The sequence below is a fragment of the Vulpes vulpes genome, chromosome 3, assembly GCF_048418805.1.
Source record: "Vulpes vulpes isolate BD-2025 chromosome 3, VulVul3, whole genome shotgun sequence".
NCBI lineage: Eukaryota > Metazoa > Chordata > Mammalia > Carnivora > Canidae > Vulpes > Vulpes vulpes.
In genome coordinates this window covers 132,071,787-132,085,542 of record NC_132782.1, presented here as the reverse complement: position 1 = coordinate 132,085,542, position 13,756 = coordinate 132,071,787, and the positions used below count along the sequence as shown (strand labels likewise).

Sequence of the window (13,756 nt, the reverse complement as noted above, 5' to 3'; positions counted from 1 at the left end):
TTTTTCTTCTGGGATTGGTGGGCTAGAGGTGAGAGAGGGCCAATATTCCTCAGAGGCAGAAAAACTGTATTTTCACTCTTGTTTTTTTTAGGCAATCTATATTTTGGACCCTCCCCAGCACTGCCCTCTACCCTGCATGGATGGATGTAATTAAAGATGGGGAAGGCTGCCTCAATGACAGTGACTTTCTGCCAGAAATTCACTTTCCCCAGAGTGAGAGCTTATTTCTAGAAGGAAATCAAATCTCGGCTATTCTAATGTCAAAAACCACACCAAAAAAAAAAAAAAACCCCTCCCCCCAAAACCCAAAAGCCTCCTGAGACCCGAACAACTCGTGATATATTTTAAAAATTCAGCTCCCTTAAACCCACATGTTGATCCACACCCAGCTGGATCCTTATGTTATCAATTAGAAGCACTAATGTGGCTGTGCATGGAGCACATTTTAAAACATCTTTTCTCCATTTAAATAGAGGATACGTCAGAAAAGCAGGAGGAATCAGCACTCCACCATCCCCTTCTGGCTCACCTGGGCTTCATCTGTTCAGCTTGACAGCCAGCTAAAGCAAGATGGCCCTGCCTCATCTATCGACAATGAACAAGTATCTCGTCCAGAACTGGACATGTGCTTGATTATTCAGAGTCGGGAAAAGTGCCAGTATGACTCCCTGCCCAGGAAGTCGGAATATTTGCTTTCTGATGTCTATTTGCCAAATATAATTTGTTGCCATGCCAGTTTATTTTAATCAGTGCCCATTAAAAAGGTCTTTCAACTTCCAGTTTTGGAAACTCTTGTGCTAATGCAAAACACCGTCCAAAACGAACACTCAAACAAAACAAAGAAGCCCCCTATACTCAAAATTGCAGGATGCATTTCACCATGGTGGACAAGTCAACCTAACCCAATAGTCTATTGACTTCAAAATATCGTTATATGCTGGCAGATGGGAGCTACGCTTGGGGAGGAACACTGCAGAATGTATAGATTTGTGGGATCAGTATGTTGGACACCTGGAACTACTGTAACGTGTGTCAATTATACGATAGGGGGAAAAAATTAGAAAAAAAATCTTCTGACTTTAAGCCAACAACGTGCCAAGCTAAGGAGAATCTTTATCTGAGAATCTGCCCAGAAATACTGAAAATATCTTCTACCATGATGGCTGTTTTCACATGTAAGACCTGAGATTTCTCAATATAACCAAATTGTTAAAAACTTTTACATTCTGAGAAATTAAGACAAAGTTTTTCGTTATCAAATGGAAATGGTGCTACAGAAAAAGTCACATGAGAAACAAAATTTAATGTGCAGATGCTTCTGCTTAAAAAGTCAGTGGAGTTCCCCTGGGTTTTCTGAGACGAGCCCTTTGGTTTTCTCTATCACAGTGACCTCCAATTTCTTGGAGCACTGACTTTCTCTAACACATTCCTTGGGTGACAGAAAAAACCACCCTACTTTTAGAGAAGATGGGCAGTGAGGACCTCAGGACGAAGCACAGTAGGCCCACTTAGCAAATGTAAGGAGTTCAAGGAAGGATCTTTGCTCATAAACATGATAGCTGGCCCTCAAAAGAAATGTGTTCAGTCTTCACACTTTGCTCATAAGATTTCAAACCCCACTGAGGAAGAGAGATGTGGGGAGGAAGCATTCAGAGAAGGGTGTGTTAGAACTAATTCTACCCAGCTTGCATATTTGCCGGTGGCTGAGCTGAGCTATTGCCAAAGATGCTTTCAGAAATAGAAAATTCTATTTCTTAAAGGATAATCTGTTTTATTTCTTTAGCTTGGCATGGAGTTGTCCAGATCTGATTTCCTGCCACCTCTTTGGCAGTCTCCTTTACAACCAAATTCTTATCTCTGCATCTTTCAGCATGGCAGGTTGTGGGGAAGAAACTTTTGTTTGGTTTTTTGGGGGAAGAAACTTCATCACAACATGATGTGAATAACACGGAGAGGCTCTATAGGGAAGCAGCAACAGAAGAATTTTAAAGAAAGGTGAGAAGGGGCAGCCCGGGTGGCTCAGTGGTTTAGCACCGCCTTCGGCCCAGGGCGTGATCCTGGAGACCCAGGATCAAGTTCCACGTCGGGCTCCCTGCATGGAGCCTGCCTCTCCCTCTGCCTGTGTCTCTGCCTCTCTCTCTCTCTCTCTCTCTCTCTCTCTGTCTCTGTCTGTCTCATAAATAAATAAATAAAATCTTAAAAAAAAAAAAAAGGTGAGAGGAATCTCAATCATTTAGCCCAAAGGAGAATGTTTGCAAATATCACCCAAAGAGGATTATTATAAAGAAGAGCAGACAGCTGTTCTTTATCTCTCTAGAGGGCAGAACATGAGGAAATGAGTTTAAATGGTAGCAATAAGGATTTAGGTCACAGAGAAAAGAACTTGCTGATTATGGGGATTGGTTAGTTATAAGGGGAATTTACGGAATCTCTTTCTTGGAAGATACTTAAGCATTGGATTGAAAACCATATGCCTGGGGGTGATTCAGATTTAATATTACTTGATGCTGGAAAGAAAAAGATACTGTCGGCTAGGCCTATGTGTTGGTTGCGATTAGGTACCAATCAATGTCTCAATCTCTTGATATCCTCAGTGTAATTATTTAACAAGCTTGCTCCTATAAGGAGAGTGAACGAGACTACCTTTGGTTTATAGAAATCTTCAATCACTATGTGTCAGTTTCAAAAATTTAAGCTACAAGACTTTTCTTCTGCAGGCAAACTCTGTAGGGGGGGCAAATTCAATGTTGCTGTAATTAATGAGAAAAGGGGAAAATATTCCAAGGTAGCAATTTATTGATTGATTTACTTATTTTTAAGATTTTATTTATGTATTTGGCAGAGAGAGACACAGAGAGAGCACGAGGAGAGGGAGAAGCGGACTCCCAGCTGAGCAGAGAGCCCAATGTGGGGCTCGATCAGAGGACTCTGGGATCATGACCTGAGCTGAAGGCAGATGCTTAACCACCTGTTAACCACCAACTGAGCCACCCAGGTGCCCCCCAAGGCAGGAATTTAAAACCTTTCAAAATGTCATATCACTTTCTTTCTATATTCCTGCAGTATGGTTAACCTATTTGCACCTGCATTTTGGTTTTCTGTGGCTATCTTTCTTTTTAAAAAGATTTTGATTTTTAAGTAATCTCGATACCCAATGTGGGGCTCCAACGTATGACCCCAAGATCAAGAGCTGCATGCTCTATCAATTGAGCCAGCCAGGCACCCCTTGCAGCTATCTTACTTTAACTTAACCTGCACATGTGGGTGCAAAGAGTGATCCTACCATTTTTACAGTCACACCAGGGTGTGTTCCCATCTGTTCCAGTTGCATCTTTTCTGATCCCTGGGACTTAAGTCTCTTGACCCCTACTTTTTAAATTTTTAAATTAAAATTCAATTAACATATAGTGTATTAGATTTCAGAGGTTTAGATCAGTGATTCATCAGTCTTATGTAATACCCAGTGCTCATCATATCACGTGTCCTCCTTAATGTCCATCACCCAGTTACCCCACCCCCCACCCCTCACCTCCAGCCACCCTCAGTTGGTTTTCTATGGTTAAGAGTCTCTTATGGTTTGTCTCCCTCTCTGATTTTGTCGTTTTATTTTTCCCTCTCTTCCCCTAGAACCCTCTGTTTTGTTTCTTAAATTCCACATGAGTGAAGTCAATGATAACTGCCTTTCTGACTTATTTCACTTAGCATCATACCCTCTAGTTCCATCCATGTCATTGCAAATGGCAAGATTTCTTCTTTTTGATGGCTGAGTAATATTCCATCACATATTTATACACACACACACACACACACACACATATATATATAAAGATGATATACATCATCTTCTTTATACATTCATCTGTTGATGGACATCTGGGTTCTTTCTATACTTTGGCTACTGCGGAAATTGCTGCTCTAAACACTGGGATACAGGTGCCCCTTCAGATCACTATATCTGTATCTTTGGGGGAAGTACCTAGTAGTGTGATTGCTGGGTCGTGGAATTTCTCTATTTTTCTCTATTTTCTAGGACCCTCTACACTGTTTTCCAGAGTTCTTGCTCCCTACTTTAGTCATATCTGTCTTTCTGCTTATCTCTTCTGACTAAACTTGGGAGCCTGAAGAAACTTCAGACTTCTAGAAACATTTGAGGCCTCCACAGATGCTCCTAATTAAAAACTCTGACCTGACTCAGGTAAACCTAAGGGTGTGTTTGACTTTTGCTTTAAGAACACAAAGTATGTTCAACTAAGCATTGCTGAAGAGAAGCCTGAGGGATAGGGACAGGCACACTTAATTCGAGACTTCAGCATTTATTTTGCTCTGTGAAATGCAGTGTTCCTTCCACTTAGATTTTTTTTCTGCCTACACACCCGAGAAACCTTCAGTATCTTATATTTTTGTAGGACTTGGGAGTTCAGAAGACTTTTCACATGCATTCTTGCTTAAGCGTTCTTACCAATAACCCTGGGAAAGTAGGGGTTAGGGAAACATGGTTAATATATCTGGCTCAGATAAGAGGACTAACAGTTGAACTAGAGCTTCAAGTCCAAGGGCTGTACAGGTACCTGGAGGGTGCCCCCTCCCCCTGCCCAGGACCCCCTTTCTTTTTTCTTCTTCTTATCATCAGACTTTGAGTAATTCTGCTCAGGAGCCACAAGGCAAGTTTAGATGAAGATAAATGATGACAACATCTAACCCATCCTTCTGCATGAATCTGTTTGGAAAAGGAAAGTCTTTTAGCTTGGAGAATGGGGAGGCACAATTTTTGAAGTGGATTAATAGCAACTGAAAACTTCTCTAAACTTGAAGTAGTCTAGTTCACTCTTATGACGGGGTGAGCTACTAAAATAATTACAATTAGGATATCAAGAGACTGAAACATTAACTAGTACAAAATTGCAACCCACACAGAGGCTTGGAGGAAAATCTCACCAAAATGAAAAGACATAAACCAACCAGAAAAAAGGAAAACCAGGAGTGGAGACAAGCTGGGGAAGAAATGGGTGAGTGACCTAGCAGATTTAAGAGAGCCAGAACCTAAGTCAACATAAGAAAAGCTGAAAAACAACCAAGTTAGAACCCTCAACAACTCAAGAAATGATGGCATCAGATACCCTAAAAGAGAGGGTAAACATGAAGGTGCAAGCACTGGAGGTAACTGACTCCTGTATAAGGAGCAGTGAGATTTCCCTGAATCCCCTTCTCTACTCTGTGTGGGAGGACCCTGCCTTTCCTCAATCGGGAGGAAGACAGGAAGTTTACTCTCTAGAAGATGAAACAGAATTTGACCATCACCAGGGCAGCTGAGAGCAGAGAACCCACCTGAAAGAAGATTAAATGAATGTCACGTACGTTGAATGTTGTGATCCCCAGATCTAGAGTTTCCAATTAGAAAGTAGGAAAACCTGTTTAATAGAAAACCTGATGAGCTCAAGAGAAAGATCCAAAGATATGTTATTAAGAGTTCTTCAATAAAGCCCAGCCAGATCATCTTAAGGGAAATTCATAATCATTATTTCCGAGCCACAAGCTCAGAACTTACTCATTCTTAAATAATCCTGTATTAGCATTTTCAGAGAGATATTATACCCATGAGATGAAAATGGACATATATTTTTAATTCATAGGAAAAATGTCTTAGAATTTAAAATTTTGAATGCTGTATTTAAAAATTCAGCAGGAAACTAAATGATAAAGAAATCTCTCAGAAATTAAGGAAAAAGTAGAAAATAGAAAAGAAAGAGGATCATTCAAAAAGCTAATTTTTAAAAAGATTTTATTTATTTATTCATGAGAGGCACAGAGAGAGAGGCAGAGACATTGGCAGAGTGAGAAGCAGGCTCCCTGTGGGGAGCCTGATGTGGGACTCGATCCCAGGACCCCAGGCTCACAACCTGACCCAAAGGCAGATGCTCAACCACTGAGCCACCCAGATGCCCTAATTTTTTTTTGAGAGAGAGGAGGGGAGGGTAAAGGGAGAGGGAGAAAATCTCAAACAGACTCCCCATTGAGTGCAGAACCCAAGCAGAGCTCGATCTCATGATTCTGAGATCATGACTTGAGCCAAAATCAAGAGTCGGATGCTTAACTGACTGAGCCATTCAGGTGCCCCAAGAGGTTCAATTCTAAAAGGATTTCTAGAATAAGAGAACACAGAAAACAGGAGAAAACAAATAATTCTAAAAATCTTAATGCTCAAGGACATGAGTTTGTAGACTGAAAGGACTCAACGCCCAGCATAATGTATGAAAATACACCTAAATCAAGGACTATCACAAAATTTCTTCCATAAAAAAATAAACCAAACCAAAACAAACAACAACAAAAAATAGGCCAGGAATCTGAATGGCTTTGAGTTTCCCAAAAGCAATCTTCAGAGCTAAAGGTCAATGAGGAATGCTTCTAAATTCTGAAAGACAATTATTTATGACCTAAAAGTCTACACTTTGCCAAACTGTCTACCATGTGTTTGTATAAACTGAGGATATTTTCAGATATGACAGGTATGACAAATATTTACTTCTTATGTGCCCTTTCAACAAAGGACGAAGACGTGGGAAACATGATACAGGCCATTCAGAACTAAAGTGCAGGGAACCCCCAGAACAGTGGTGAAAGAACATAAGAAGACAGCAGAGTCCAAACATAAAGGGCAACCAGTTCAGACAGGAACAGGTAAGAAGGCTCCAGAAAAGATGGAGTGAAGGAAATGAATCAGAAGAATATCTGAATGTATTATAAGGAGACCGAATCCACTGACAGAGTGCCAACAGATGAATTAGTGTGAGAAGTATACAGAAAACTAAGCTACTATGTGTATGTAGAGATAATCATTAATTCTAGGGAAAATTAAAAGTCAAGCCCCACATTGGGCTCCATGCTGGGCAAGGAGCCTGTTCGGGATTTCCTCTCTCTATGTGCATACCACACCCACCCCTGCCAACATGTTCTCTCTCTCTCTCTATCTCAAAAAAAAAAAAAAAAAATCATGTAGAAGGAATAATATTACATAGCTAAAGTGTGATTAGCATTTTGGTAGTCATAATAATGTAAACAGTAAATACTGACCTACCCAAAATTTCAGTATAATTCTGTTAGAGTGGTGGGGATCGGGGGGCAGTCAGGGGCATGAATGTATAATTGGGGAACAGGGATTAAAAAAAAGAACTAAATTCTTATTTTCCCTTGTAGGAGGTTGACAGAAAAGACCTAAAACTGATAAGAAGTAGCAATATTATACTGTCATTTTGATACAAGGATTAAATGTTCAAAAAAATCTGTTAAGAGTCAAAAATGGTGCTCTGAGGAGTGAGAAAAGGGATTCGGGCAGTAGGGGACTCATGTTCTTCATAACAAGTCTCATAGAACTACTTCAGCCTTTCAACTCTATGCATATACTGCCTTAGGCTAGTTTAAAGGCTAAAAAGTTTAACTACAAAATAAAAGTAAATACTTTTACCCCTCACCCCAAAAAACCCTTCTTGGACTAGCAAGGCTCTCAGGAACATGAAGATTCTAAGGTTCCTTTCCAGAACCATTCTCATTCTAACTGCTCCTCCTCTTTGCAAAATCTTAATAGATAATGTAAGTTTGAGTTTTCCAAACAGGATTAATAGAGCTTTAAGGAAGTATCCTTCGTGGTGCCCAAACCTATGATATGAAAAAGTAGAGACTCAGCTCCTTAGACTAACACACATTCCAGGTATGTAGGTAGAGAGCCGCAATTCAAACACATCACTTGGTTTTGTGCTCTGTACTCAGATGGAAGGGAAAGCATAATCAAAGAGAATCTGTCTAAATTAAGGATTGTTTTGGACTCAGAGGCAGATGCTAGCTTGAACCCCCAAATTATACCATATAAGGTCTGAGTTCCACAGCTTAGATTATTGTGGAAATTGAATGCACTGAGTCTGTGTTTGTACACAAACTTCTCTCCATGGGCTCCTGCATTACATTCTCTTTTCATTTAAATTTGCTGCCTAGCTATCCAGGTGCAAAACCGAAGTAGTTCTGGACAGGATAGTACCACCGGGCTGGGAAGTGAGCCTCTTTCACACTTACATGATGTTGGCTTTCCTTCAGAGAAGTCTTTAAAATGAACCAGAGGCTACACATTTTAGTAAAAAGTCATTCTGAAGCTGTATCATATGTGATGCTAGCAGATGGTGGAGCCCAAATGACAGTGTCTATAAGCCTTTTAACTTCCAAATCAGCATAGTTTAGATTGCTGGAAGCCAGAGCAGAAAGGGTTTTTAGTTTTTCCTTTAATCTATTTCCAAACCTATTTCTCTATTAACAAAATGTAAAAACTCCTCCCCTTCTGGTTTGTTGGGGGAAGGGAGCAGGAACAATAAACTTTGGAATTTAATGAGCAGAGCAATAAATGCCATAAAACCATGCTTTGTTTTTTTATCAGGTTTGTGAGCTTGGCTAGTGCACAAGAGCCTGGGATTATCAGAGCGAGTTCAGCGGGTTGTGTGCCAACAGTGAGGGCCATGTGGTAGCCCTCCTGCCTGACCTGGCCTCACCTGGCCTGAGATGAACTCTCAGGGTTTGAGGGTGTAGCTCTATGGCGAAGGCTAGTCATGGCTGGGCAGGCACATGTTAAGCATAGGTTAACCAGCCCATATAAAACCCTCGGGACTACAGAATTTTTTTGGCATAGTTTCAAGTTCATTCCCAATATACAGCATAAGCTGCCAACAGCGCTGGAGCCTCATAGCCATGCGGGAGATTGGGAAAGATTGTGAGGCTGGTGTGAGATCTGAATGTGTCAGTATTCCTATGAAATATTATTTATTCTAAAATGCTGCTCTGCTAAAAGCTGTCCCTTCTGGTGCTTGTATGAATTGTTCACGAGGAAGAGTATTCCCAAGCTGACTCACAGAGGTTTGTATATCCTCAGAATCATGACATTTGAGATTAAGACTCCTATTTTCTCTCTCATGTGAAATATACCTCACTCAAACATCACTGACTAGGAATAATAATCTGAGGACTCAAAGCCCCACAAGTACACTTTCCTTAACTTTTGCTTTGGATTGTGTGACTTCTCTATGCTAGGCACAAAAGGATCTCTTCTCCTGCCATAATCTAAAATGATTCAGTAGGAGGATGCATTATTTGAATATTTGAACTCTTTGAAGAGTTCTGGTAAGGATTAAGATGTGACTTCTCAAAGTGCCCTTCTGTGCTTCTCTGCCTTTTAAAGCAGTCATCTTTTCAGCTTGTCTGGTTGAATGGCCCAAGGTAAAGCCAAAGATCATGGCACTCATTGGTTCAATGGAAAATTAATGAAATTCTAAACAGAAGGGCTGAACCTGTCGCTGGCCTCTCAGCAACCAAGCACAATTTACCTGGGTTACAGTGTAAACTGTAAGTATTCAAGGACATAAAACCCCACCTAGCTCATTAGACATACCCTAAAATGTCTTTCTTCCCTATATCTATCTGCAAGGAAATTAAGAAAGAAGCAACATAAGAGCAGTCCATTTGTTTCTTCCCCACTGCACTAAACTCCCCTTGCCAGGTCCGCATTGTGTACTGGGGTGCGAACAGATTCTCTGTTCAGGCCAGAATGTTTCAACCTCAGGAGTAGGGGGAAAGGTCAAGAGAAGGGGCACATCAGAATTTTGCTGGATGAGGAACACAGCTTCAAAACAAAGTGCTTTGTTTCACCATTTCTATTTGTTTGCAACTCATGAAAATATATTTTAAAAATTTAAATAACTTTATAGAAGAAAGACATGAGAATTTTATGCTTATCAAAGAAGACATGGTATGGACTTTAAAAGGATCAAGAAATTCTGGTTTAAGCCATTGAGACTGGGGACTCTTAGGGACAGTGCTCAGCCTCCTGGCAAATCTTAGCTTCCTTTTTCACTTCCTGCCCATTCATGTCTGTGCTGAAGTCTTTAGCTTTGAGGGAAGGGTTTAAATTTCTAGTTTGTCTACATCAATTTTCTTTAATTAAACCCTAACCACAAAATAGCTTTATTAGTGGCCAGCCTTCACCAACATCTCAATTGCAATTAACATAGTTTAAACATTCCTTTTCTAATGGTGCTTAAAGCAAACTATATTTTTGCAAAACCCAATTGATGCCAAATATGTACATGCGCAAACGGCGGGAATGACCTTTCTCTCTCATTCCTTATTCCATCCATTCATCCATCCAACAAAACACTGAAAAGTCTGCTGTGTGGCAGACACACAGGACACACACCAACTAATACTTGATGGTCACACTCACCTGTGTGAGAATAGATGTACCACAAGGCCCCTGTGAGGAGTGCTCCAATCACAAATGCTGCAAACGCAATGCCCATCACAGTGAGGGTGTCCAGACCATGGAAAACTGCTATAAAGAAGGGAAGCCAATACATACTTTCAGTGAGTCTGCACCAGATGTTGCAATTCTGTATTTCTTACACAAACACTGTCAGGAAGGTGGGCATTGACTAAGAAAATGAGGACAAAATGAGTTCCAAACAACTGCAATGTATTTAAAACCTGCACACTTTTTTCTCAAAAGAAAAAATGAAATGATCAGATCTCCAAGATATCTTCAGTTTGAAGATGATTTGGAAAATGAAATAAGAACCCATTACCAAAATGTGGTGCACTGTTTCTTACTCATCAAACACTTCCAACAATGAAACAAGAAAACACAGAAAACACAGATCAAATACTCTACAAAAACATTTTCATGGACATTTACAAGTGTGAGAGGTAACAGGAAAAAAGGGGTGACAAGGAGGAAACATAAGGAAAGGATCAACTATTCCTATAGATTCTAACATCTCACTGGTCCCCTCAGATCAAACCCTCCATCTTAACAATTATATATTGTGTCATTTTAAACAACCTGCTTTTTAACACTTTTCCAATCGTGATCTTTCTATGAGGGGGACGGAAATACTTCTCGATGTGAAATGATGTCAGTTTTATGGTCAGCAAAACATATAAATAGAACCAATTGTTCCTCCACTTGGCAAAGATGTTTATATTTGAAATTAATTCCAGGCCACAGAAATAGAACATTTCCTTTCATTTAAGAGAACTACCTTCTGTGAATCACTTATAAGAAGTTAAAACCAGTTTCCAAGAGACAGGGGTTTTCAGGAGAATCAAATTTCTAAGCTGTCTATTTTTTAAATATAAATTTAAGGTATAGAATCTCCCCAGTATTTTAATTCCATTTCTCCATTCCTCTTGAGTCAGAAGCGACTCCAGCTGATTTCTATATAAATTGAATCTCTTTGCCTTTCATCTCACTTCAGTGTAAAAGATCTAGTTGTATAGACAAATGTGACCTCCCCAACTCCCGCCCCAGGCAGCCCCAGAACTTGTAAGGGCTCAGGAGAGAATGCCACGCTAGTGAAGATGCTGGAATTTTGGAATTTCCAAGTCCTGGTGGCTACTTTTCTAGACATATCCCTCTGATGTGTTAACTTCTGGAAACGGGGATAGAACAACTTCACTTGCTGAAGGTAGGAAGTGAACAAACAAAAGTCTGTAAAAGGTCTGGGGATCCTGAGGGAAGTATGAACTGGGAAGAACTCCAAAAGTTAAGTTGAACCAAACCATCAATTCAACTTAAGTTAGCCTGTAGATATTAAAAGATGATTTGCCTTTCTATGCTTAGATGCAAAATTGGGGCATGACTGAAAGTTTCTAGTTAAAACTCCTCTGAAATTCTAAAAATGGACATGTCATTTATGAAAATCAGGCTGGGAAAGTATGAAAGAAATATGTCCCTAAGTCTCCCTTTGTGGGCTCATGGATACTCTTCCATGATATTGTTGAAATAAGACACTTCATTAGAAAAGTTTAGTGCTTTGCGTAAAGGAACTCGCCAGGCTGTTCTGTGTATGTGATGAGATCAGCCATGGAGACTAACACAGAGTTTTCAGGGAAGGAAAAAAGCACAGGTTCTTCCCACAAGGCCACATCATCTAGAGGAGCTCTGGGTGTAAAGCCAGAAAGCCCAGGTTCTAGTCCTGCCTGAATGCCAATTATTACTGCGGGCAAGGCACCTAAGTATTTTCTGGTCAGAATTCTCTTCCATACAAAGTGATAAAATTGGCTCAAACCCCAATGCATTATTTTGTAGAAGTTGGTCTCTTTCTTTTTTTCTTACAACCTCCCCCTCCTCCCCTTTTCTCATAGACCCCCCCCCACCCCCTTGGACAAGAGATGGTCTTTAAGACACAGCAACTAGTTCCCTTAGCACTGCTTCTCTGAGCAGGGAGGTACTGTTGATGATGTAAAGCAAACCACTTCCATAGCTATAAGGTTGTTTCTGTCTGTCTGTCTGTCTATCTATCTATCTATATCTATCTATCATCTATCTATCTATCAATCATCTATCTATCTATCTGAGAGAGAGAGAGCACACACGAGAGTAAACAAGAAGGAGGGAGAAGAAGAAGCAGACTCCCCGCTGAGGAAAGAGCCTGATGTGGGGCTTGATCCCAGGACCCTGTGATCATGACCTGAGCTGAAGGCAGCCACTCAACCGATGAGCCAGCCAGGCACCCCTAAATGCATGCTTTTATATCACAACTGATATAAGTGTGCAAATAACGAACTCTCTCTAAAGCTAGGTTAAGTTACTGCCTTCCCATGAAGGCCACACATGCCAGTGGGTCAGCAAATTCATCCTTAAAAGTGGCAGCCAGGAAAAAAAGAGGATGAAGGAAGGACAGAGGAACGGAGAAAGTGCGAGATTATGGAAAAAAAAAGGGGGGGAAGACAGGGAATGAGAGCATAAGTCTTCTTATCAAAACTCAAAGTTTGCCAAATGCTCCATAACCAACTCATTCTTATAAAAAGCCCAGGAGGCTTCCTTTCGAAATAGATGCATAAAGACTTACGTGGAGAAATTGGATTCGGTTCCTTAAAGCTTGGACCTGTTTCTGAAAAAAAAAAAAAAAATCATGGTGCATTCCACAGAGAAACCAAGTTTTAAGCAAAAGTTCATCACAATCTCAGTTGAGACGGACACTGTCCTATTTGTTAAGACTCTGTGAAAGCTTTGTCAGTTATCCTCTTTAGATGTCAAAACTGTAACATGGGTTTTTCAGAAATTTTAAGCATTGTACTTTGTTAACAATCAATTGTATAGGCTCTCCAATTTGAAGAAAACTTGAAGGCAAATCAAGGAATGTGAGTCTGACCGTGTGTGTATGTGTGTGCGCATGTGTGTATACCTTTATATTTATTTATAAGGGGGTTCAATACCTTTAAATACTGTATTTCTCCAGTGTATTCATGTTTTTCCACTTTCAAAAAATGCTTTTAATGTACACAAGTTTTGTGGGGCACCTGGGTGGGTCAGTGGCTTAAGCATCTGACTCCTGGTTTTGGCTCAGATCATGATCTCAGGGTTGGGAGACTGAGCTCCATGCTCAGCTTAGCACGGAGTCTGCTTGGATTCTCTCTCCCTCTCCTTCCTGCATTCACTCTCACTCTCACTCTCTCTCTCAAATAAATAAGTAAAATCTATTTTAAAAAGTACACAAGTTTTGTAAAAGTGTCTTTATTCTTCTTTCCTTAATGCTATTATCCTACAGTTCAGCTTAAAAAATATATTTTATTTATTTATTTGAGAGAGAGAGTGAGAGCGAGCACTTGAGCATGTGCACAGGGGAAGGTGCAGAGGGACAAGCCGACTCTGTGCTGAGCAGAGCCTGACAGGGAGATCTCAGGACCCTGAGATCATGACCTGAGCTGAAACCAAGAGTTGGAT

General features: G+C 40.4%; 1 protein-coding gene across 4 annotated transcripts in view; it reads right to left on the bottom strand.

Annotated features, from left to right (window-relative positions):
• Positions 1 to 13,756, bottom strand: part of TGFBR3 (transforming growth factor beta receptor 3) — a 193,008-nt gene that overhangs the window by 5,044 nt on the left and 174,208 nt on the right. For 2 of the 4 annotated variants that reach the window (XM_072754638.1, XM_072754639.1), the window contains exons 15-16: positions 12,882 to 12,923; positions 10,256 to 10,363 (exon numbers count right to left, since the gene is read on the bottom strand). In XM_072754638.1, the coding sequence (XP_072610739.1) occupies positions 10,256 to 10,363; positions 12,882 to 12,923 (150 nt within the window). The remainder of the gene's footprint in view (positions 1 to 10,255; positions 10,364 to 12,881; positions 12,924 to 13,756) is intronic. The other 2 variants (XM_072754636.1, XM_072754637.1) reach the window with 1 other exon arrangement.